The sequence below is a fragment of the Osmerus eperlanus genome, chromosome 12, assembly GCF_963692335.1.
Source record: "Osmerus eperlanus chromosome 12, fOsmEpe2.1, whole genome shotgun sequence".
Taxonomy (NCBI): Eukaryota; Metazoa; Chordata; class Actinopteri; order Osmeriformes; family Osmeridae; genus Osmerus; species Osmerus eperlanus.
The window spans coordinates 16,058,199-16,082,722 of NC_085029.1; the positions used below are offsets into that span (position 1 = coordinate 16,058,199).

At 47.9% G+C, this 24,524-nt stretch overlaps 2 protein-coding genes across 4 annotated transcripts in view; both read right to left on the reverse strand.

The window, feature by feature from the left end:
* Positions 1-1,393: 1,393 nt before the first annotated feature.
* Positions 1,394-9,275, reverse strand: telo2 (TEL2, telomere maintenance 2, homolog (S. cerevisiae)). Of its 3 annotated transcripts, none has more exons than XM_062475320.1 (21): positions 9,174-9,275; positions 8,399-8,761; positions 7,923-8,203; positions 7,722-7,790; positions 7,362-7,467; positions 7,114-7,216; positions 6,919-6,987; positions 6,295-6,436; positions 5,910-6,046; positions 5,461-5,543; positions 5,212-5,316; positions 5,016-5,104; positions 4,798-4,889; positions 4,595-4,711; positions 4,319-4,390; positions 4,034-4,207; positions 3,801-3,892; positions 3,494-3,593; positions 3,328-3,392; positions 2,971-3,086; positions 1,394-2,206 (listed from the first exon to the last, which is right to left on the reverse strand). In XM_062475320.1, the coding sequence occupies exons 2-21, from the start codon at positions 8,740-8,742 to the stop codon at positions 2,088-2,090; spliced, it is 2,475 nt and encodes an 824-aa protein (XP_062331304.1). In that variant the 5' UTR covers positions 8,743-8,761; positions 9,174-9,275; the 3' UTR covers positions 1,394-2,087. The 3 variants fall into 3 exon arrangements, with proteins under 3 accessions (XP_062331304.1, XP_062331303.1, XP_062331302.1); XM_062475319.1 differs by lacking the exon at positions 9,174-9,275 and adding an exon at positions 9,054-9,147 and having other exon boundaries at positions 1,395-2,206; positions 7,320-7,467; XM_062475318.1 differs by having other exon boundaries at positions 1,396-2,206; positions 7,320-7,467.
* A 1,557-nt stretch (positions 9,276-10,832) lies between these two features.
* The window catches only part of rab11fip3 (RAB11 family interacting protein 3 (class II)), a 35,095-nt gene continuing 21,403 nt past the window's right edge, over positions 10,833-24,524 (reverse strand). Inside the window, exons 5-13 of the mRNA XM_062474334.1 lie at positions 22,771-22,962; positions 18,852-18,887; positions 17,607-17,700; positions 17,166-17,410; positions 16,702-16,783; positions 16,173-16,310; positions 15,778-15,933; positions 15,058-15,198; positions 10,833-14,571 (exon numbers count right to left, since the gene is read on the reverse strand). Coding sequence (XP_062330318.1) covers positions 14,458-14,571; positions 15,058-15,198; positions 15,778-15,933; positions 16,173-16,310; positions 16,702-16,783; positions 17,166-17,410; positions 17,607-17,700; positions 18,852-18,887; positions 22,771-22,962 — 1,198 coding nt within the window. The 3' untranslated portion in view covers positions 10,833-14,457. The remainder of the gene's footprint in view (positions 14,572-15,057; positions 15,199-15,777; positions 15,934-16,172; positions 16,311-16,701; positions 16,784-17,165; positions 17,411-17,606; positions 17,701-18,851; positions 18,888-22,770; positions 22,963-24,524) is intronic.

Consider the following 24,524-nt stretch of genomic DNA (forward strand, 5'->3'; position numbering starts at 1 on the left):
AAAAATGCCACCGTGTAGTTCGCACAAAAAAGTTGCTAGTTGAGCTTTGGTTATGGTTAACATTTTGCAACGGTTGAAAAATTCAAAACTAAAATCCACAAATATTTGACCTACACAACCGAAATCAGAGGGGAAAACACTACAAAGCTGCTTTCCAAGGCTTTAAATGTTTAATAAGACTGCTCTCCTGTGGGCTCAGGTAGAAGTTCAGTTACGTATGTCAACCATCACTCCAGTAGGTTTGAAGTCTGATTAACTTGCAAATAACTCTTGCAATACATAGCCTACAATTGTCAAACAAACCAACAAAAGAAAAAAAGAAAATAATATTACTGCTAACGATTTTATTAAAATGTCAAATGAATAATGAATCAAGGAGCTCAGATGTCGTTCCTGAGTGGAGATGAGATGGTGTACATTTACATTTAGCAGACGCTCTTATCCAGAGCGACTTACAGTAAGTACAGGGACATTTCCCTGAGGCAAGTAGGGTGAAGTGCCTTGCCCAAGGACACAACATCAGTTAGCATGACCGGGAATCGAACTGGCAACCTTCGGATTACTAGCCCGATTCCCTCACCGCTCAGCCACCTGACTCCTGTAGACCTCCATGTCCTCATTGGACACGTTGCAGCAGCAGGCGAGCCCCCCCTGCCTCCCCCTGCCTCCTCCCTCAGGCTGGGCCCAGCCCCGGGACTCAGAGGAGGAGCTCAGGTCAAACTGGGTGGCTGAGCGGGACAGCCGAGGCTGAAGGTGCCCCAGGAGGTTAGACACCATGTTGGCCGGCGCCACCAGACATCTGTCCTGATCCTGGGAGAAGGTCACAATCCCCAGGGACTGACCTGAGAACTTCTTGCAGTACTCCCCATAGATCTTCTAGAGTTCTTCTGCTTCGCCAGCTCCTGACGGAAGGTTCTGCTCTTGTGAGATCTGGCCACGATGTTCTGGACTAATGTGCAAAGCGAACATCATGAACATCTTGATTTAGGAGAAACAATGCATTCGTATTTTATTTTGTATTATGCCTACAGATAAATACTAAAATCAATTTATCGAAAACGCTTACCTGTAGGATGGAGGATCGATCACGGATCTTGTATTGCCCATGGTCGGTGTATATTTGCGTGTAATTAATGCTATAACTGAGTGCAAATAAGGGTAATCGTTTTGAGTTTGGCGCAAATTAATACATTCTGCGAAACCAAACATGTAATCTCAATACATTAAAACCAAACATTCTATGTTAAATGATGAATGATAAATAATACATTCGATTTGTGAACATGGGGAGTTCAATCTTAAATGTGGCCATTGTTTGCAGCAATGATAGAAAAATATTAATTTGGGTTTAAAAAGCACTGATATAATCATTGTTTCACTCAACTGATTCACACGGTTTACAAATCATTGGGTAAGCTAGGTCATACTCAACTTATGAAGCAGTTATTTTATTATTTTATTAATAGCAAGTATGCCATATTTGAAAAGTTCCGACCTCATTCTACCCTTTCTTGCCCGATGCTGGGAAATAGGACTATTTATGTATACAAATCATAGCACATAAATACATCAATGAGGTATTTCACCAAGGGAAGGATGCATAGTATTTTCATTGTGTGTGTGTGTGTCAGTCCATTTACAGGACATCCTTGTGTAAACAAACAGCCAGAGGTACAGTAAGGTTCCCACACAGGAAAGAAGAAAAAAAAGACATCTTCCTTAGGTACATTTAAATCCTTTTATTTTGGTCCGATGACATCCTCTTTACTGCCTTTTAAAGGCTTCTTCTGGTAAAGGAATCAAATAAATGCGTGCGTGTCAGTCCTCCATCTGGGCACGTGTTCCAGGATATGCAGTAGTAAGGCTAGCACCTGCAGGCCAGTACAAGGGCACTTCCACACATGTCCAGGGTCCTCCACATCCTCTCACCCCTTCTGCCTGCCCGTGTCCGGTGGTCCTCATCTGCTCTCTGCCTCCCTCCGTACCAGCCTGTGTCCCAAGGCCGGTGCACTCAGAACCAGCTAACTGAACACTGGCCTTATCCGACCAAGGAAGACTCTGGCCCCATTGGTATACCCGTGTGGTGGTCATGACTGTGAGCCCAGGGCAGGGTTCTCCAGACCGGCCTTCAGACTCTTCTCAAGCAGCACCAGGCTCTGTACAGCCAGACTCCTGCAGTCCGCGTCAGGGTCGCTCTCTGCCACATCTGCCAACAACACAACAGCAGGTCAGTACTGCTAGCATCGGCGCTAACCAGAGCATTCACTCTGAAAGGCTACACAGGCCATGTGTGCTGCTGTAACAAGATTCTGATTCATGATTTTGACAGTTTGACATTTGTAAACCAGTTGGGCCCTTTGTGGGTTGAGATTGATAGTGTTGCGCAGATCACATCCCAGCTTTTACTGTGACGAACATCCTGGATCTACACCATTTCCCAGAAATGTTCCTACCAGCTGTGTGTGTGTGTGTGCGCGTGTGCGTGTGTGTGTATTGGGGTGTAATAGATATCTCTGACTGACGCACACGATACAGCTGCAACACCAGAACAAGGCCTATGTAGTTATTCCTGTATAAGATCCTTTATAATAACAATAACAGAACTGGAACACCCGTGGAATGCAGCTGTCTATAATGCGACCAAATCCATATAGTTTCCAGAGGTAAAGAAAAACCAGTGAAACCGTCTTCTATGCCAATACACCAACTTCAAAACCCTGACGTGATCCTAATTTATTTCTGTCTACTACAAGGGACTCCCATCTTAATCTGATTCCATTAACATATATTTTTATAAAACGGCACGCCAGATCGTTTTCTGAGGACAATACATGAGGGACAGTAATAGCTCAGTGGTTAATGACTGCAGATCTAGAGGTTGCAGGTTCACATACCCCTCCGTCCGGCCGCATTGGATAAAAGTGCTAAACAAATACATGAATCGCTTCATTAAGGTTGAGGTCTTCCCACCTGCGAGCCACGCCCTGGTCTCCAACAGCTGATCACTGAGCTCCTCCAGCAGGCTCTGACTGGGCATGCTCAGGAACACCGAGCAGACAGCGAAGAGCACGCCTCGCCGCACCGTCCTGTTTTGGAAACAGAGATTGTTTGTCATCACCGTTGTGGCTGATACAGGTTCAGACTTAAGACAAAGAGATGAGAAAAAATTATTTCCTGTCGCCGTATCTAAAACATCTTGTTATCCGACAGCTTTCTGTATTATATTTGGGGTTAGCAGGATATTAAAGGATAGCGGGACTTCATAAAACCCTAACAACATATTTTTTTTTTGCTTTCTGTACTGTACGTTGCTTTATAGGTACTCACTGGTCGACGTGGTAACGCACCGCCCAAGCAAAGTCCAAAAGAGCGCGGCCCATCTGAGTGGCCACCTGCAGCCAGTGACGGACACTTCAGTCAAACACATTCACTAGCCACTAAGCATTTCACAAGGTGACACCAGATTAAAGACGAGGCCTGTGTTTTAACTTACGGGAGCGTTGACAGCTAAGTGCATCAAGAGGCCCAGGGTTTGAATCAGCCTTCCCAGAACCAGGTGGTCCCCCCCCATGAGGTCAAAGGTCACCTGAAGTCTAGGGAACGAGGTGGAGTGTGGCTTTACAGTGAGGAGACACTGATGGTAGTTCTGTTACGACATACCATGTGCATAACAGGCTGTAGTTTCCCCAATACAGACACAACCTTCTACCATCGGCCCTGCGCACACACATACACACACACACAGACAAAAACACACACACACACAAACACACACGAGACGAAGAGGGATGAACGCTCACCTGTCATAGTTCCTGAGCAAAGGAAAGAAGAAGTGCCCAGCCACAGGGGCGTAGCGATTTGGGGTGGCCTTGGCTGGAGGGCGAGTCACTCCCTGTAGGCATCACAACAACAGAGTCATCCACCGTCAAATAGGTCCCGACATGAGCTGTGGCTTGAGTTTGCACTTCCGAATGACTGCCCATCAAACTGTTGTTTGTAACAAACAAAACCAAGAAGTTGAGATGCAACCTACCTTGCTGATACGCGTCGTCTTACTTTGGATTCGCCTCTCTACCACTTGTCGCCAGTCAACAGGGTCGTTGCCGGGGTAAGGGATCATACCCATGGTAACAGGAGAAACTCCCTTGGACAGGCCATCTTTAGCTGTGATTGGTTGAGAGAGTTCTTGGGCTGACATTGCCAGGACCTGACATACAAAAGAGACAGGTCAACACTTTGAACACCCCGTAAACAAAGGATGTCACCTGAGTGTGGTTTGTGACTACTGAAGACGTGGAGAAGCATTCGTTTCCCTCACCTCTAAGATATCCAGGCGTTGTCGGATACTGTAGTTCATGGAGAAGAACTCAGTAGTCAGGTACTCTGTCACCTAGGGGATGGAGAGTTACGGTTTGTGTGTCAATTTGGCGACTAAAGCTAAATAAAAAGAAATATCAAACGTATATGAAATCTTAAAATTCAGTTACAGTGAGGCCATGGGCTATTTTGGGCTGACAGTACGTCTACCAACTATTTCGATTTCACGTTGAGTGGATTTCAACAAAGACAGCACATAGGAGGTGAGGCCTCTTACGGGGACACAGTCGGTGACGACGAGGGCGACCATGGCGCCCTGTCTGAGGCCCCAGAAGCCAGCTGTGTTGTAGCTGTCCTCCATGTGGAGCAGCACCTTGGTGAGCTGCACGCCCACCTGGACACACACACAACCAGGTTACACACTAGCCATACACACCATTGGTGTGTGTGTGTGTGTATGTGCGTGTGAGAGAGTGTTACCTCCTGGGCTGTAGAAGGGTTGTTCCTAACCAGGCCCTCCACAGCTCTCAAACAGAGCTCCACACGCTCAGGTTCCTCAGATGTCAGGAAGGCTGGACAGGGAGGAGGGCGGATGAATCAATAGATGGGCGGATGTGTAGGTGGATGGATAGACGAACTGATGGATACATGGGTTCTGACCAAAACAGTTGCCGAAGCAAGTGATGATTAGGACCTACCCTCCAGGCAGTCTCTGAGGTAGCGCGGGGGGGCAGTCTTGCTCATCTCCTGGTCAGCTGACATGTCGTAGGGGGTGAGCTCATCATCGCTGGTCCACACACACACACACACACACACACACACGCAGCATTAGTAGCATATTGTTTTCCATGCACATACTGTGTGTGGTACACAGAGATCAGTGCTCATTCTCACCTATCCAGATCTGAGTCTGGTCCTGCTCTGTGTTGCTGGGTAGCCGTGGGCGGGGCCTCCTGAAGGGGTGAGGTTTGCCCTTTGACCTCTCTGTCAGGGCTCATCCTGCCAACGTGATGAGAAGAAGTGTTGCAAACAGGTGAGAAAAATAAATATCGCTAGCTCTCCAGACACCAGAGAGAACGGCTGTGTAGGTGGGTGTGAGCCGCCCGGGCCTAGCCCTGTGGAGGAGGGATGATGATGGCTGACCTGTGGGGAGATGGCTCCTGGTGTTCATCAGGAGGAGGAGTCATGAGAGAGAGCAGCTCCAGGGTGTCCTCATTCTGCTCATACTGGGAGGAGGAGGCAAGACGATGACACCCAGGACACAGAGCAAGACAAATCCAAGTTAGGGAGTCAGGTGGCTGAGCGGTTAGGGAATCGGGCTAGTAATCAGAAGGTTGCCAGTTCGATTCCCGGCCATGCCAGATGACGTTGTGTCCTTGGGCAAGGCACTTCACCCTACTTGCCTCTGGGGGAATGTCCCTGTACTTACTGTAAGTCGCTCTGGATAAGAGCGTCTGCTAAATGACTAAATGTAAGTGTTTTCAGTCACAGCACTTAATAGAAAGGTTTTACTCGAATGTGGGTTTTAGACAGCCTATAATCAATCATCCGTATGGCTATTGAACAGGGTCATTGGCATTGGTCATTTCTACCTCAAACTTGAGCTTGGTACCGCCTAAATCCATCCGTGAGCTCAGACACTCTCCCACCGCCATGCCCATGCGCCTCACCCCCACCACACTGCAGTCCAGATGGCTTTGCATGCCTCCCAGCATGCACTGCAGCAGCTCTGGCAGGAGAGGGGTCACAATAACAAATGTGTATCATTATGCTGATAAAAGGAGGGGAGGGACATAACTCAATTATGTTAAGGAGGTAAGACAGTTTTGAGCTACCTTCAATGAGCTTCAGCATGTTTTCATACAACAAGGCACACTTTCATAGGGAATTAATCAATAGAAACATTTGTTTGCAGCTTTGATATTCAGTGTTCATCCTGTACTGATTTGACTGGCGGGGACAGTAGTGCTGAGTCACCTGCCCGTAGCTCCTGCAGCTCTGCGTCGTTCAGCAGGCCCACACACAGCAGTAGGGCTCTGCTCACGTACATCTGCTGCTCCAGGGAGGTGTGTTTCACCGCACTGGGGTTGGCCCAGGTCTGGCACAGCGATCGCAGGACCTGAGCACACACACACAGTCAGTCAACAACAAATACTGCAGGTAATACGCTGCAAATGTGTAATTTTTTTTCATCGTTATTGGGTGTGCTAGCCTCTTTGGCAAGGGCACAACTTATTATTCTCGCTCATATATATATTTATTTATTTTGTATTATTTTCCACCCTCACTACTCGTCAATTTTTTCATTACATAGACAATGTCGGTTTCAATATGTTTGTCTTGATCCAGAAAGCGTTGCTTGTAGCGGTAGCTAGTAACTGTAGAGATAAATAACTAGCTAGCCACAGTCACAAACCTGTGCGCGTTTACCTACAGTACTCAGTTCAGCTAGCTCGTTAGCTTCTGGGAGATGGGAGCTGAAACTGCGAAAAGAAACGCCACAGGCCATGGTTCATGCTGCAACTGATGCAAGCACACCTCAACAAAGAAATTGTACCCTCTCGTTTTACACAGCCTACTGTAAATGTTCTAGAAACACACCTGGGTAAGTAGTGGCCTTCTCTCTCTGTCCTGTGCAAGATAACCCAGAAGAATCCTCAAAACACGAGTCTAGAAGGAGGAGAAAGCTGTCAGTCACAGACATCTTTGTTTTTGTCATGCATTTTCATGTTTTCTTAAATTGTGTGTAACTGTACTGTCACTAGTGACTCTATGGTACCAGCCAACCTCTCTCACCTCATGCCTGTACTGAAGCAGTAACAGTTTATGAGTGATAACAAACTGGGCTTTTTTATTCTTCAGAACAAGGTTTCCCATGATCCGACCGAAAGCATCTGGCCTGTGGAAGAGACCAGTTTGGGATTATTTTACACTAAGCATAGAAAGGCAGATGTTACTATGGACACACACAACTGGATATCCAGTCAGTTAGGCATCTATACCCATCCACAGCTGGTATTAGCCCAGTGAGCACGGCCTCTAACCAGCGTTCCGGAACATTCTCCAGGAGTTTCCAGCACACCCTCTGCCACACCATGTCTGAGCGAGTGTAGGAGGAGAGGAGAGGGGCAAGATCCCTGAACACCAACTCTGCAGAAAAGAGAACACAGATTTTTTTTTTCAACTTCTAAACTTTTATTTAGAAACTTTTTTTGGGAAAATATTCTTTCAACCTTTCGAATCTTTTTTTCTAAAACTTTCCCCAAAAATATTTTCAACCTTCAAACGAAGTATTTGTATTTTGTTACTTCCCATCTCTGATTGGGCGTGCATGAGTGGTGCAGACACTGATGATTAGGATTACTAGTCTCAACATTGAAGACATGAAAGTAAATCTAACTTACCACTGTGTCCCTGAACGCACACCTTCCCCAAAGTCTGAGACAAAAATGTCAGAGAGCAGTCTTTTCCATCTGAAAAGAAACATGTAAATGACCCAAACGTACTTGTTACCCGTGAGGAAAACATAAAAAAAAAACATTGGTGACTTGTATGCCAACTCCCATTTTAAAGAGGTTCTAGTATAAAATGGACATGACCTGTACCTCGGAGTGCCTTGCAGGTCTTCTCCAGTGCTGCTAGCATCTCTCTGGCCAGTAGAGGGTAATACTGCTGAGGCAGGAAGAGGGGTTTGTTGTTTGGGTGCAGGCGGTTGGCAGTGAGGTCTGGCAGAGCCACCAGACGGCCCAGCAAGGTCTCTCTGAGCTGGGGAGAGTCAGAGGGTCCTGCTCCCTGGCAGTACGACCACAACAAGTCCATCAGACGACCGCTCTGTAGGAACTCCACAAGGATGCTGACCAATCGGTCCAGACCAGCACTGGGGTTGCTAGGGGTAAAAATAATAATGTATTAATTTAGAAGATCTATACATCTAAAGCGATGTACAGTAGAGGGGAACTTGCACCTGCGATCTCTTGATCTGCAGTCACACACACACACCAGAAAAAACTAAGAAAATCTGGGAAATGTACAGCCCTGCATGCACATTTAAACTAATAGACCATGTTGGAACAGCTCTCACCTCAGAGAGCCTATGCCATCCATCAGTACCATCAGAGCCTGGTCAGCAGGACCTTTGAGAAACAAGCCATCCCATAATTCAGTGCGCTGAGCAGCTGTGAGAAACTGGACCCAATCAGCACTGATGCTGCTGATGAAAAACTGCAGGGTCCGTGTGTAGTGGGCTCGACTGAACTCATCTCGCTGAACTGTGGTAGTTGTAGTTTTTGGCTCCTTATTCAGATAACTGTTGAGTGTGTGGAGAGCAGTTACCACCTCTTCCTTGTTCCTGGAGGTGGTGAGAGTTCTGACACTTTGGCCCACCGCTAGGCGAACGTCAGTGTCTGGGGTGAGGGCCTGCATCATTCATGTGGCCAGGTACCAGCTGGGGACAAGAAATGTTGCCTTATGTTTCAAACTGTGCTTTCTTAAAAGTGGAAGGCGCCTGGCAGCATGATTTCTTAATGAGATGCTTTCAAGAATGGTAGCAGAGCACGTTTACATGAACTAGTGCTAGACATCATGACATATAAACATGACAGCTAGACAGTTAGTCAAACCTTAATATCTTTTGACACTGGCTGGTACGTGGTAAACGTGAATACAATTGACAAATACATTAACATAGTGCGAGATTGACTGTAAACATTTGATAGTGTGGATGGTTAGCTACCAACCTCTAGCATGCTCTTGTCTGAATGGCTTATGTTGCCTTACTACTGTATAGCTGAAAAATTAGCTCGCTAGCTATCGAACTTTTTAAGGTAATGTTAATGATCATGGTAACAAATGCTTACCTGTGCCAAGTAGCTAACAGAACATTTTTGATAAATGCCGCCTGCTGTTTCTTTGAGTACGCTGTAAGAACATGTCCGTGTTTGATGACACGATTTACGTAACGTTCCGGTGTTGCACCGTTGCAACGTTTTTTCAGCTGATATAATGTGTACTCCCTCCCCTAACATGCAAAGGGTCTGTCCTGCTCTCGTGTGTGTTATTTTCTCTGTTCTATTGGTCACAATAAACAACCTGAGATGATATGGAGATGTCTGCTCTTTTCTATCAAAAGTTACAGAGGGGATACACATTATATCAGGCCGTTTTTTTCACCTGATATAATGTGTACCCCTTCCCCTGACATGCAAAGGGTCTGTCCTGCCATCATGTGTGTTATTTTCTGTGTTATTTTGGTCACAATGAACAACCTGATCAAGGAAAATTCATAAACATGAAAGTATGTATATGAATATGTACGAACTGTAAATATGGATTGAGAAAAATGACTACACATATGTTTACAGCTCCAATAAGTAAAGTTTGTTATTGATAAATATGCTCAGTGCAAAATCTTTCTGTACTTCTACTACTCATCGAAGTATTGACTGGCAGTATTGTTTTTATGTCGATTCACTGCAATTCTCTCAACGATCCTGATATCTCCTCCATCTCAGCATCCCATACCGTATCCATCCCTGGATGCGATCTTTTGAACCATTTCGCTGTTGCCAGCACACTACCCAAGCCCACCCCTGGCACAGGGACAATGGGTATACCCGCCACTGCCATAGCCACCATCAGCGGGCAAACAGCGCCTTCTTCTTCCAATACCCGCCTGTTTATGGTGGGTGGCTGTGGCACAGTCACAACAGGTGTCAATAGCATCGTCTGAAGCTGCTGGTTGGGTAGGTTACGGTAGTGTTGACCAGAGGACGGATGGTGGAGGCTGACATACTGCTGGTCAGTGTGCCTATGGACAGGACTGTACACGTCCCAGTAGAAAGAGGTCATTTCAGGGCTGTGGTAGTACATATTCCTGGTCTGCAGGTGGCGCTGTTTGGTTGGAGATGGAGGGAACCAGACGTTGGGGGACTGGTAGTAGGGGTAAACGTTGTTATTGTTGGGGGCAAGGAGGCTCTTGGGCAGGACAGGGTGCCCACACCCCTGTGAGGTGGATGATGTAGAGGAACAGGAGTCCTCTGAATTGAATATGGGATAGAAGGGAAAAGCTTGAATCCTTTCAACACAAATAACTCAATAAATAGCATTTTCTTTTTATCTGTCAATTCTAGTATCCTATCAAAAATAAAAGTTCATGAATATGCAGTTATGTTGATACCGACTTATTTGAAATAGAAAATGTGTAGAACGTGTTTAAAGTAGTATTTATATGCCTGTAACTTACCTTTTAAGTCCAGACTTGTTGCATTCATGATTAATATGAAGTATAAATATGATGAGATTAGATAGTTAATTTATCTTGAAAATAGAAAAGACTTCCAAAACCTATGAAAACAAGATATTCTGAAAGTAAAGAATGAATCCAGAAAACAATATTTTCTATCACAAAAGTATCTTAAAGAATACTGCATTCTTTATCCATGGAAACCAATATTTTTGCCATGGTTACTAGAACATCTATAGACAAGAATGCAACATAAAAGGCATCATACACTGGGTCATTTTATTTCAGTTTTATTTTTCTAATCTTACTTCACTGTTTTCTTTTACCTTTTTTACAATGACTTGAAATTATAATTCCCCAATAACGATTAGGATTACATCTTTCAGGGGATCTTCAAAAAAAAAAATGTACAGCAGTAAACAATACTGTTATTATAATTTATACATTATCCTTCAGTTTACAATTTTAGTTTTTATAATGTTGTCTTTTTTTCTTCCCATTGTGTCATTTAAACGGCAAGCCATGCACTACTTCAGTAGTGATGTGTGTGCCTTAAGCAAACTCTCTTTGGACATCGGAAGCTAGTTTGAGAGCAAAAGTTCACAAAAAAAAGACCATTTATATTTACACATTTCAGTTATTATAATCATAATTTAACAGACCGACAGCTCCCGTCAGTCAGCGCTTTCCCAGGACTCCTCGGGTCAGTAGGAGTGTATGAGACAGAGGCACAGTGATAAGACTAGCAGGCCAGTATTTTCAGGGCAGAGTCCAACTCAGTCAACTGCGAAGGTAGGAATACGTTTCTGTGATGAAGATATAAAATTTAAGCGAAACAGGAGAGACTGAGAGCAATGTAGGTAAATGGTCTGTTCAAAGTCAAAACATCAAGTCTTTGGTCATTTTGAAAGCAAGGGGTCAAAATGAAATTGGAACTTGTTAAAGTGCATTTCGAGAATACCATTGAACCCTGCTAGGGAATGTCTGGACTGGATTTTGGTCGAACCTGACAGCCAGTAATCAGGTTTCACACTCGCTGTCTGACAAAGACAAACTGGGGGGGAAACAGTAAGTATCTGTTGCAGTGGCCAGATGAAAGTACAGTATAGATATGTTTCAATGGTTTCCTGCTCCTAACGCACCAATGGCTGATGGGAAAACAATTGGCTGAGGTCCTGTATCTGCTGGGCCAGATGGAACATACCAGACGTGTCCTATATACGTGGCCTCACTAACAGAACAGCTACACTGCTCTCCATTTGGATAAGTATTTACTCATTGATCAAAACTGTGATATTCAAGGATCTAATAGTATTAGTTGTTTTGGTCTGTGAGGGAGGAAATAACCAGGCCCTTGTAGCGATCACCACAACACCCACACTATCAGAGTAAGGCAGAAATGTTATGATCTTAACAGAAAAGGCAGACATTTTGAATCGATCAGACTTAATGCGGAGGCATGTCAATGCTCGTGAATTCAATTAATTAATCCAATTTGAATAAAGAAAATCATGACCTTGATTATATATTCCATACTGTAATCAAATTAATCTTCCCTCAAAGAGAATTCCCGTTAAATCCCGGAATGTGAACTTCCCTTTTCAAATCTCCACAAAAATACTGTTAACAAACATCTTTAGGGCAGAAGCCAATGGAATCGTTAGATATTTATACAAGTGTGACTTCTGTGAGACGGTGAATAAATATCTGCATGTTGATTCAAACACGTGAGAGTCTGACATGTACACGCCACATGCTGGAGCGATATACAGGCCACCCCTCACGGGAGAAAGGATACCTTCCTCAGCAGAACACACAAAGAAAGAAAACATCTCTTTTTTTTCCAGACTATAAAAATATCTAGAATCTACAAGGATAGAAAAAAACTTTACAATTCATTTACATCCAAGGCCGTTACCCATGGAGTGCCGAAGTGAGAAGAGCAGTGATGCAGCGAGTCTGTAGGGTGTAGAAGGTGGAGGTTCCCATCCTTGTAGCACAGCTGTGTTTGATGCAGGATGCCATGCTGTTCGGGAACAAAGTGCAAGTTCGTCTTTCTGAACTTTACAGCCACTGAGGAGGTTAAAGGTCAAATCCATCCGTACATGTCCAGTTTGTCCCAGTGTGCACTAGTGGAGAGATGTACTGGTCTCTGGTTTAGAGAGATGTTCAATGAGTATGTCAGTTATTATGCCAGTCCTTCATCAAAGTCCACTGTTCCGTGTTATTGCTAAATCTAAAGTGTTTTTGCTATGCTCATTCAGACCAAAAAAAGCTGTTAAGTGAAAAGGAAGAAAGCTAACCTCTGACATTCCCCTTAGACACAAGTCATTGTTTTTTTATCCAGAATTCTTGATTTGGGCCTTATCCTAAATATTTTACTTCAGTTTTGTATTTCATCCCTTGACAACTAGCAGTTTCTTTTGACAAACATGTGAGAAACTTCTCGTCTTAATAATAAAATTTAAAAAAAGGTTGAGTGCAAAGTACAACCCATTTCATTACTTACTTCATACAGCATGTCAAAACATTTCTTTTTCATTGAACGTCAGTCACTTATCCAATGAAAATGAATGGTAACGTACAACCTAGGATTAGCTGGCTCCTTCTTACTTTCACTCAGCAAGAGAATACTACAGTACTGGCGAGACACCTCCAATCTATGTCTGTAGTGTCTATAAAGCACTGTTGTTAGAATGATTTACATCTATTGTACAGTATGTCAGTGTTAATACCAGGTAGAATTACAATACCCAAACACTTCCCCCTCTCCATGTCAGTTTTGAAGTACATCTGGAGGGAGTGATGGGAATTGAAGTCTTCAGCCCACCTGAACCATAGCAACTCTGTTTCATTGCAAAAACTAAATGGAGATGCAGCAAATAATAAACAAACCCAGTTTCATCAGAGACCAGTAAGGCTCACAAGAATGAAACAAGCATGTTTAACTCCTTCTGTACTCACCAAACAATCTAAACTCAAAGCACAAATGATAAAAACAAAAAAACACAAAAAAACAACCACCTTGCATACATGACCCCTCAGGGCATCTCCTCCCCTCCTCTCCTCCCCCCTCCCTTCCCCTCCTCTCCTCTCCTCTCACCTCCCCTCCTCTCCTCTCCTCCTCCCCCCTCCCTCCCTCCCTCCCTTCCCCTCCTCTCCTCTCCCGCAGGACACACAGGGAGGAGACTCCAGGTTATATAGGTGAGACACACTGCAAACAGGACACCATTAACTAGAGGCAAGCCAGGCTCCGATCACCTCCCAGCCAGTGCTTCATGCGGTTTAAACGCTCAAGGCGGTTCAAACACGATTCAGTCTGGTACTGGGGAACACGGCCTCAACCACCACGAGGTTGGTTAGAGAACACAGCTGACTGTAAGGTAACAATCAGCTGCTGTGAGTCTAAGGACTGGAAATACTTAAGGTAATTTGAGCTTTGGACAGATTTGGTTGGATACATTTCATATCTGAACCAGGCCGGATTAAGAGATTTTGTAAGGGGTAAAGAGACTAACTCTGAAAACTCACACACACACACATTACCTCAATCTGGTTCCTCTACCCAACTACATGGAAGTCATCAGAACCAAAAACCTGTGCTGGCCAGTCAACACACACACACACAGATGAGCACTAGCATCCGACGGACATCAAACAAAACATAGCTTATTTAAGATGGATGCCAACAGTGATCAAAATGCTGATAAATCTTCTTTTTTAATCTTCTTTAAATCTTCAAGGGTAATTGGAATTGGATGAGTGCTTATTTTCCACCTAGTCAAATAATCTGATATATATCCTTCAGAGTTTCAGTAGCTAGTCTTTCTTGGTCTCTGCCAGAGCTGCAGTCCATAGAGCCCGTGATTCAGGCCCACAGCTGCTGTTCAAGACAGCCTCTATTTGACCTCCAAGATTGAAGGGTTGGACTCCATGATGGCCACGATGATGCGATCGATGTAGTCCTGCAGCCTGTAGTTAATCTCCTCCTGTTTGTGGATGGCCTCCATCAACTGCAAAAGCACAGAGAGGAAATAGACGCATCTTTAAACCTCTCGGTCATTCCAGACTGCTAGCCTACCAGACCGGAAACTGTGGTCCATTGCCCCCCTTTTCTAAATAAATCACACAGCATAAAAATCTAATCTGATTCCTAGTGTTCTGCTTGTGATTCTCCCCTCAACGACAGAGACCTGTGTGTTTGGCTGTTGACCATGTGGGTGTCAGTAGAGACCTGGTATGTGTGTGTGTGTGTGTGTGTGTGTGTGTGTGCGAGAGAGAGAGAGAGAGGGAGGAGTCTCACATTTACATTTATTCATTTAGCAGACGCTCTTATCCAGAGCGACTTACAGTACAGGGACATTCCCCCTGAGGCAAGTAGGGTGAAGTGCCTTGCCCAAGGACACAATGTTATTTTGCACGGCCGGGAATCGAACTGGCACCTTTCTGATTAAAAGCCCGATTCCCTAACCGCTCAGCCATCTGACCCCCAGTCTCACCTCTCCGCGGGACACAGAGTTGATCTCAGCGGCCAGGGACTCGGAGAAGGAAGCCGTCACCAGGCTCTTGGCTCCCTGGATGCTCAGGTTGATGATCTGACCGTTCAGCTCGTCGTTCTGGTCTTTCAGGCTTCGGTTGTCCTGCCGGAAACAGAGGGTCAAAGGTCAGACTCACAACCAGGACCAGGACAGCCTCTGAGAAACAGATGTGCAGTATTCTCTCTCTAGGGGAGAGAGAATTTACAGCACAAACCTCTAACACCAGAAAGCCTCACCAATTTAAATGGAGAGGCCTGTATAGCTTTATAGATGTTCTGTTCAAAAACACTACATGGCAACACTTCAGAAGTGTTTCTAAAGGAACCCTGCAGTACCTGCGCTCCTACAGGAACCGTGCTGTATCTGTGCTCCTAAAGGAACCGTGCTGTATCTGTGCTCCTAAAGGAACCGTGCTGTATCTGTGCTCCTAAAGGAACCGTGCTGTATCTGTGTGCTCCTACAGGAACCCTGCAGTATCTGCGCTCCTACAGGAACTGTGCTGTATCTGTGCTCCTAAAGGAACCGTGCTGTATCTGTGCTCCTAAAGGAACCGTGCTGTATCTGCGCTCCTACAGAAACCCTGCAGTATCTGCGCTCCTACAGGAACCCTGCAGTATCTGCGCTCCTACAGGAACCCTGCAGTATCTGCGCTCCTACAGGAACCCTGCAGGGGGACCTCACCTGTTTGAGCCGTCGGACCTCCTGCTCCAGCTCTGCCTCGCGGGTCCTGCTCTGGTACTCCTGCAGGCCGGCGCTGGGCGAGCGCCCCCTCCTGGCCTCCGCCTCCAGCTTGTACAGCTGCAGGTGCTCCAGCTGCTTACGCAGGTCCTCGATCAGCTGGGCGGGGGCAGAACAGCACTTTACAGCACAACGTGCTTCAACAAATCAAACACTACTGGCACACAACAACAACAACTTTCTGTGGCGTCTCCAGCCTTGAGAGAGACCGGGTTCGCACTGGAAGAATCCTAGTACGAGTGCATGTCTGTCGTGATTTGATTGCTGGTGTAGGTGAGGCTTCGGGCCGTGACCCGGGCCGTGACCCGGGCCGTGACCCCGGGGTCGTGACCCCTCACCTCCTGGGTGCACTCCTTCTCCTTTTGGTTCTGGTGGCGTTCGTGGCTCAGCCTGTCGGCCATCTTCCTGCGGGAATCCAGCTCCTCGTTCAGCCTCTCCGTCACGTCCTCCACCTCGTCCTGCAGCTTCCCCTTCTCCTGGGGGAGGAACGGCCGGAGCCAGGGGTGAGACGGGCAACCAGGGGTGAGACAGGGAGCCAAGGGTGAGACAGGGAGCCAAGGGTGAGACAGGGAACCAGGGGTGAGCCAGGGGTGAGACGGGCAACCAGGGGTGAGACAGGGAGCCAAGGGTGAGACAGGGAGCCAAGGGTGAGACAGGGAGCCAAGGGTGAGACAGGGAACCAGGGGTGAGCCAGGGGTGAGACGGGCAGTCGGAGGAGGGGATAAAGGGTGGGGGGAGAGTGCGGGTGGAGGAGGGTTGAACGAAGGAGTAAAAGGTCAAAGATGTAAAAGGAGGGTGAGTAAAAGGGGAGAAAAGGACGGGGGATGAGGATTAGAGGGGGGGGGGAAAGGGGGAGACTCTGCTCACCTCCTCCAGCCTCTCGATGTTGGCCCGTAGGCATGGAACACAGGACCTCAGCTCACTGTTCTCCTCGTCCAGCTGTTGCAGTCTGAGAGAGAGAAGGAGAGAGAGAGAGACAGGAGAACATAACCCTTCACATTCACTGATATCCTGTGGGCTATACACACACACACTATACCCATACAGCATCATACAGCATCAATCAACTCAACAATCAGCGAGACATGCGCTTGGCTTCATCTGATGTAAGACATGCGCCACCTCTGACCACCAGGGGGCAGTGGTGATGCCTCATTTTGTTTAAATGACAACAGTGAACTACTAACCACAAACACTGCATGTACTGTAAACTAGTCAAGGAAGTACACTTTGTACACATACATCATGCGGCTTAGCTAGCTGAACCACTTTTCTCACACACTCACACCTAACATCCTGACAGGCACACACACACACACTCCCCCATCCACCTGGTCTGCAGGTTCTCCAGCTCCAGGCCCCTCTCCCTCTCCAGCTTGCCCAGCGCGTCCTTGTGCCGGCGGGCCTCCTGGTGCAGCTGCTCCTCGGCGCGGAGCTCCAGCTCCTTCAGCTGCTCCTCCAGGGCGTTGGCCCGGTGCACCAGCTGCAGGTTCTCCTGCCGCAGCCGAGTGTGCTGCTCCCCGCTGGCCTCCGAGTCCTGCTCCAGCTCCGCCACGCGACGCTCCAGGAGCAGCACCTGAGGAGGGGGGGGGGGTGGGGGGTGGGAAGGCTGTTACATTTACATGTATTTCTTTCTTACGAGTGTTCATTTCATTCTCAGTGAGTTTTCCCTGGGGGTTTTTTTTCCCCCTTTGTCTTTCTTGAACCATGCAGTTATGGTTATGATTCAGTTCTGATTCCAGGAAGGGGCGGGGACTGTCATAATCGCTCACCTTGTCTGTGATGTCACTGTCAGCCAGATCCAGTATGTCTCTGGACAGCTCTCCCATGCTGTCCAGCGTCATGGAGCTGTTGTGGAGCAGGTGTCTAATCCAACACACACACACACACACACACACACACACACACACACACAGGTTACCACTTCACCCTCCAGCTAAAACTTCCTTAAACAGATGACCTCTCACACACAGCTACTCATTTAGTACTAATTTTCATAAAGACAAAGACATTTTTGCTATCGTCCAACCCTCTTCCCTCCCGCGCTTCCCTAAGAAACCCCCCCCCCGATGATCTGAACCCACCAGGACTCAGACTCACCACCAGGACTCAGACTCACTCACCACCAGGACTCAGACTCACTCACCACCAGGACTCAGACTCACTCACCACCAGGACTCAGACTCACCACCAGGACTCAGACTCACCACCAGGACTCAGACTCACCACCAGGACTCAGACTCACCACCAGGACTCAGACTCACCACCAGGACTCAGACTCACCACCAGGACTCAGACTCACCACCAGGACTCAGACTCACTCACCACCAGGACTCAGACTCACCACCAGGACTCAGACTCACCACCAGGACTCAGACTCACTCACCACCAGGACTCAGACTCACCACCAGGACTCAGACTCACCACCAGGACTCAGACTCACCACCAGGACTCAGACTCACTCACCACCAGGACTCAGACTCACCACCAGGACTCAGACTCACCACCAGGACTCAGACTCACCACCAGGACTCAGACTCACCACCAGGACTCAGACTCACCACCAGGACTCAGACTCACCACCAGGACTCAGACTCACCACCAGGACTCAGACTCACCACCAGGACTCAGACTCACCACCAGGACTCAGACTCACCACCAGGACTCAGACTCACCACCAGGACTCAGACTCACCACCAGGACTCAGACTCACCACCAGGACTCAGACTCACCACCAGGACTCAGACTCACCACCAGGACTCAGACTCACCACCAGGACTCAGACTCACCACCAGGACTCAGACTCACCACCAGGACTCAGACTCACCACCAGGACTCAGACTCACCACCAGGACTCAGACTCACCACCAGGACTCAGACTCACCACCAGGACTCAGACTCACCACCAGGACTCAGACTCACCACCAGGACTCAGACTCACCACCAGGACTCAGACTCACCACCAGGACTCAGACTCACCACCAGGACTCAGACTCACCACCAGGACTCAGACTCACCTCGCTACTTTCTTGCTGGACAGCCTCTTCCCCGTGCTGCATGGAGGACAGAACAACAGGAAACCAGTCAGGAAGAGGGAAAGGATGGAGGGAAGAGACACTATCTCTCGACATCCCGCCCCTCTCGCTGCCAGGCTGCTGACTGACTAATAGCCTGCTAGTGAGAGAGGCAGAGAGGACCAGACAGGCAGCTCTTCCTGGTAAATATTGTAGTAGTACAAAAAAGAGCACAATGTAATTATTTACTACACTATGTTTAAACACTTACGGCACAAACCACACGGCCACACACACACACACTCATGAACACAGCAACTAGCTACACAACCAACACAGAATTAGGCGTGCAATCACGTGTATCTAAAAGGTTTGTTTTGCCGCGAGCGCTTATTCTCCCTTATATCTTACATCTTGTCTTAACTCAACGATGGCGAACTAACTGGAGAATGAAAGCCATTACACAAGCCCTCGCACTCCCTAATGTTCACTACTTACTCTACCTGGAAATGTAATTATAGGGTTACATAGAACATATTTGACATTAGTTTTCACTTTCACTCTCTGTGAGGTTCACATTCTATCCTTGAGCATGACACTGAGACATGTGAGATGAGGTGTGCATGTAGGTACGCATGAACACTCAGCCCCCTGATACATGCAGACACAAGCCATGGAAACTCAGAGCAAACCTTCTGTTGGTCGTTCAGGACCAACAGCTACAGCGAAGCACAATCGGTTTGGTCAAACTCACCGTGCTAAAACTACAACGCGACCTGAGATTACTACACACACACACACTTGAAGAAGTCTGAGCTTGAGAAGGGGTCCCAACACCAAGCCAAACACTGCAAGTCACACACAGATGTGCATAAGGAGGGTGAGGGTGAGGTGGAGGAGGAGGAGGAGGAGGGTGAGGTGGAGGAGGAGGGTGAGGTGGAGGAGGAGGAGGGTGAGGTGGAGGAGGAGGAGGGTGAGGTGGAGGAGGGTGAGGTGGAGGAGGAGGAGGAGGGTGAGGTGGAGGAGGAGGGTGAGGTGGAGGGTGAGGTGGAGGGTGAGGTGGAGGAGGAGGGTGAGGTGGAGGAGGAGATGGAGGAGGAGGGTGAGGTGGAGGAGGAGGAGGAGGGTGAGGTGGAGGAGGAGGAGGGTGAGGTGGAGTGACAGGGATGTGTGAGACTTGGTCAACAAATGCACACCATCAACCACACTCCGTGTACATGTGTGTGTAGATGTCAACAGAACACACACGGTAAACACAAGGTGTGTGTGTGTGTGCGCGCATGTTACCAATAGCAACACAGCACACACACGGAGAATGGGAATGAATGTTTTGCTGCATCTACAAGGCACTGCAGTCAGAACACACACGCACACACACGCGGGGACAGGAGGAGTGGGGGGGTGTTACCTATTCATCTCTAGGAAATTGAGACGAGTGGAGATGTCCTCCAGACGACTGATTTGTTTGTGACACTGGCTACAGAAAAAGTCCAGCACCTCCTCTCTGAGGAAGCTCTGAAAGCTGGCGGGGAGAGAGGGGGCGCTGAGGAGGAGGAGGAGGAGAGGAAGAGAGGAGAGAAGGAGTGAATGACGGAAGGGGGGAAAAAAGTGAGGGGTGATCAAGGTGCGGTGTGGAACAAGCTTTAGGGATTGTAGAAGAGTGAACGAGGTCGAGAGCCAACACGTGTTTCAGGCAGGAGAGGAAGAGGGAAAGGGCCTCGGTGAGACAGAAGGGGCCAGGCAGTGAACGTTGAGCCAAGTCTATTCTGATTGGTCGGAGAGAGCTGAAACAGGTCACATCACTGTGTGGCTTTACAGAACACAACGCTAAGCTCACGTAGAGATAGTGTTGTTGTTGACAATGTAGGAGTGCACTATCAGTGTAGGTTTGAAGCTAGTGCCCCAGGAGGTGGGCTGCAGGCTGCAGGGTGTTTAACGGGGGCTGTGTGGGCAGCTGCAGCGGCCTTCTCCTGACATCACATCCTGACTGGTTAATCATTCAGAGAGCTCGTCTGCTCCTCGTTACGCAACACGCTGCCCTGCTTCCTGTGTGCGAAGGCAGGAATGGCATGTCACGTGGTGTTTTGTACGTGTGTGTACTGGGTGGAGGAGTGTGTGTGTGTGTGTGTGGGTCACACTGTCATCACTGCCACCTAAGAATCATTGCTGCATCAGGCATTTTTTGCAGGCCAGCGTGAAGGACTCTGAGCATTAAGTAACATCCACAGCGGTGTGTGTGTGTACTGTGTACTGTAGAGGTGCAACAGTCTGAATCTGTATTCAGAACATTATGTGGGTGGCAGCAGTTTAAGCTCCCTCACAGGGCACAGTGGTTTAGGGACACACTGATGTGTGTGTACCTTCTTAAAAAGGTAGTCCGAGCAGTTATCCACGATTCAGTAAAGGGTCTGGCCCAAATAGGTGCACTGCACTAAGAACCTTCAGAAGAAGACACCCTAGAGAAGGAGGCATGACAATGACACATCGCAGAACCACGCAGATTCCACAAGTACCGCACTGCCTGCTCCTGCTCGCCAAAGGGGAATGTTTGTGGTGCTTTCGGGCTTTTGAGGTTGAATGACGAGACAAAAAAAATATCAATAGGCTTCTGTGTATCTGTAACTATAAACAAACCAGGGAAGCCTAATCCAGTTAGGCAGCTTATTTGCATACTGTAAAGAGAGCCGAGAGCGCTAGGCAGTTAGCATCACTAAGAGCTTCTTGGCAGGAGAGATGGGGAAACATACATCACCCAAAAAGGGATTAGGAGCGATCCGGCTTCGGAGGTTCTGATGAAAACAGAGAGCGGTAGCAGAGGTGTGGTGGGGGGAGAGGGCTGCTGTACGGGGCGTTCACAGGCAAACGAGCGAGCAGTGAGAGAAGGGACAGTGTTTCAGGTGTAGCCCCACTGCAGAGGGTCACAGCTCCTCAGTTTCACTCTCAGATCCGCTTCAAAACACAGTGTGTCCTCTTCCGTCGAAACTATCTCAATCTCACTGACATGGTTTTGTTTTGATTAAAAGAGGCCTGGATTGGTGCAAGCATACTCTATGCCTTACCTCCACCCAGTCTCACCAGGTCCCTCAAATGGAGCATCTGTTTAAAACCCCTCCCAGTGTATTATGAAGGTGTGTCATTAAGGGCCAAATAAGTGAGTGAGCAGAAGGAAGTAGCGTAGTTACTGGAAACTGATCTTTGGCCTTGTTCTGTTAATCTCAACCCTCAGGAGGAGCTGGCAGGAGGAACTGGAAAGGTGACTCCACTCTCTTATCAATGTGCGACCTCCGACCTCTCCTAACACAGCTGGGGGGGGGGGGGGGGAGAGAGAGGGTAGAGAGAGAGAGGGTAGATAGAGAGGGTAGAGAAAGAGAGAGGTAGAGAGAGACAAAGAGGGTAGGGTAGAGAGAGAGAGAGAGGGTAGAGAGAGACAGAGAGGGTAGAGAGAGACAGAGAGGGTAGAGAGAGACAGAGAGGGTAGAGAGAGAGAGAGAGAGAGAGAGAGAGAGAGAGAGAGAGAGAGAGAGAGAGAGAGAGAGAGAGAGAGAGAGAGAGAGAGAGAGAGAGAGAGAGAGAGAGAGAGAGAGAGAGAGAGAGAGAGAGAGAGAGAGAGAGTGTGGAGGGTAGGCTGGAAGACTGCGGCACAGAAAGCGGCTGACAACAATGTCACCACTTCCAGACACCATCTCCCACATTCTATCAAGTGGAACCACTGTAAAAAGCACCAGTTAAAGAGAAGTCTGTTTTTTTTGTTACGTGTAGCAGAACCTAGAACAAAACATACTGTTACAACTGAAGGCACTTGCAACTACATGTCCTTGAAGAGGTCCTTTCTTTACTGACTGTACATGTCAACATTTTCTTTCACTGCACAGATATGAACCCTGAATCGAACGGGTCTGCGGTGGATCTGGTCGACCCGTACCTGGGAGAGAGGAGCAGGGAGGAGCAGTCCACCTGGTCGGGGGTCTGGAGGTGAGAGGGCTCACCCTCGCTCCCCTCATTGGTCTCCAGCAGCTCCGAGGTGTTGCTCTCCCCAAAATCCTCAAAGTGCTCTTCTTCTCCACCAATCACCGTCACCAGGGAGTGGTCATGGAGCTCAGAGTTCAAGGAGAACCTGGGGGTGAGGAGGGAGGGAGGTAGGTAGGGAGGGAGGGAGGGGGGGAGGGAGGGAGGGAGGGAGGGAGGGGGGGAGGGAGGGGGGAGGGAGGGAGGGAGGGGGGGAGGGAGGGAGAGAGTTCAGACACATAAGCGATGAATACACTTCACAATGTTGGCCGATCCGCAGTTTGGCGAGTCATCGTCATAACTGGACACCAGAGGAGTACGAGAAGAGGAGGATGAAATATCCACTTCTGGGACACCACCAGCCAGGTCAGTGAGCTGCACACAGACGGTGTGTTGACCAAGCGTCTCAGTTCAGGTGAGCTCAAGTCTGTGTACACTGCCGCCCTTCACCTGCATCACCGGCTGAAAACCGTGGCTACGTCTGGAATCTATTTTCCTACCTAGCCTCCATCTGTTTATCACTGGGCTATTAATACAGATCTGTGTCCTTACAGTTCCCAACATACCACAGCAGAGGCCTTAGCCAACAAGCAGCATCTCTATTCTAAACAGTTTTCAGACGGTGCAGGTATTTCAGGCTCCCTGTGAGCTGTGCCAAACTCCATATTAAGATGGCACACTGTCTCGGTGTAGAATTAAAAAGCCTCAAAATAACTCAATCCTGAAAAGAGCATTTGGACCGGAGAGATTAAAGGGTCAGGAAACAATCTGGATGAGTTTTTTTTTTTTAATCAGTTTGTCTTAAAGGGTAATCTGTTAATTTACATTAATCCCCTGAGTCTGCTTGGCAGAAACAAAGTGTCTGCTTCAAAAGCATAGTGCCTGGGATGACAGCACTGGATGCATGTCAGCGCTGGCTTCTCTGGGGGGGTGGGGGAGAGAGGAGGCCTTCATCTAGGCTAGGCTTCAGGAAGTGGCTTTAACTAAGGACAGAAACACACCGACAGTTGTCGAGTTTAAAATTAGCTGCCGGCTAACTTTCACAAATGGATACAGAGCCATCGTTAACAGGCAGGTTAAGACACCAGGCTAGACACGTTACGCTTATCTGTGGTGTTATTTTAACAGGGTCGTGGAAGTTGAGTAAATATGCGAGGGGTAACACTTACTCCTGTCCCTAGAGAACGGTGGGGGCAGATAGTCCTTCCTGTTAGCCCACAGGATGAGTGATGGCTCTGTGGTGCTTACACAGGATATCCGCCTCAGGGTCATCACCATACAATGGCATGGTCTCTCTCTGGCGTTTATGAGGACGGAGGCCAGAAACATGAACCCTTTGTATCCCACCCAGACGATCAGCTGTCCCTCACTCAGCAGAATCCTAACCTGCTGCGCTCGTCACCTCCTCCAATACGACACAATCAACTCTGAGTCACGTTCACAAACAGCCACGTCGAAGGTGAGGGGAAACGACGAGAGAATTTCTGACAGGATCTGACCCCTTCAGAGTGGATCTGACCCCTTCAGAGAGGATCTGACCCCTTCAGAGAGGATCTGACCCCTTCAGAGTGGATCTGACCCCTTCAGAGTGGATCTGACCCCTTCAGAGTGGATCTGACCCCTTCAGAGAGGATCTGACCCCTTCAGAGAGGATCTGACCCCTTCAGAGTG

Coding starts and splice junctions, on each gene's coding strand:
- telo2 (XM_062475319.1), bottom strand. CDS start 8,742: ATGATGCAGGCCCTCACCCCAGACACTGACGTTCGCCTAGCGGTGGGC. Junction 5,317..5,460: donor CAGGAGCCATCTCCCCACAG/GTCAGCCATCAT, acceptor TCACGTTGGCAG/GATGAGCCCTGACAGAGAGG. Junction 4,208..4,318: donor AACGCCTGGATATCTTAGAG/GTGAGGGAAACG, acceptor TTTGTATGTCAG/GTCCTGGCAATGTCAGCCCA.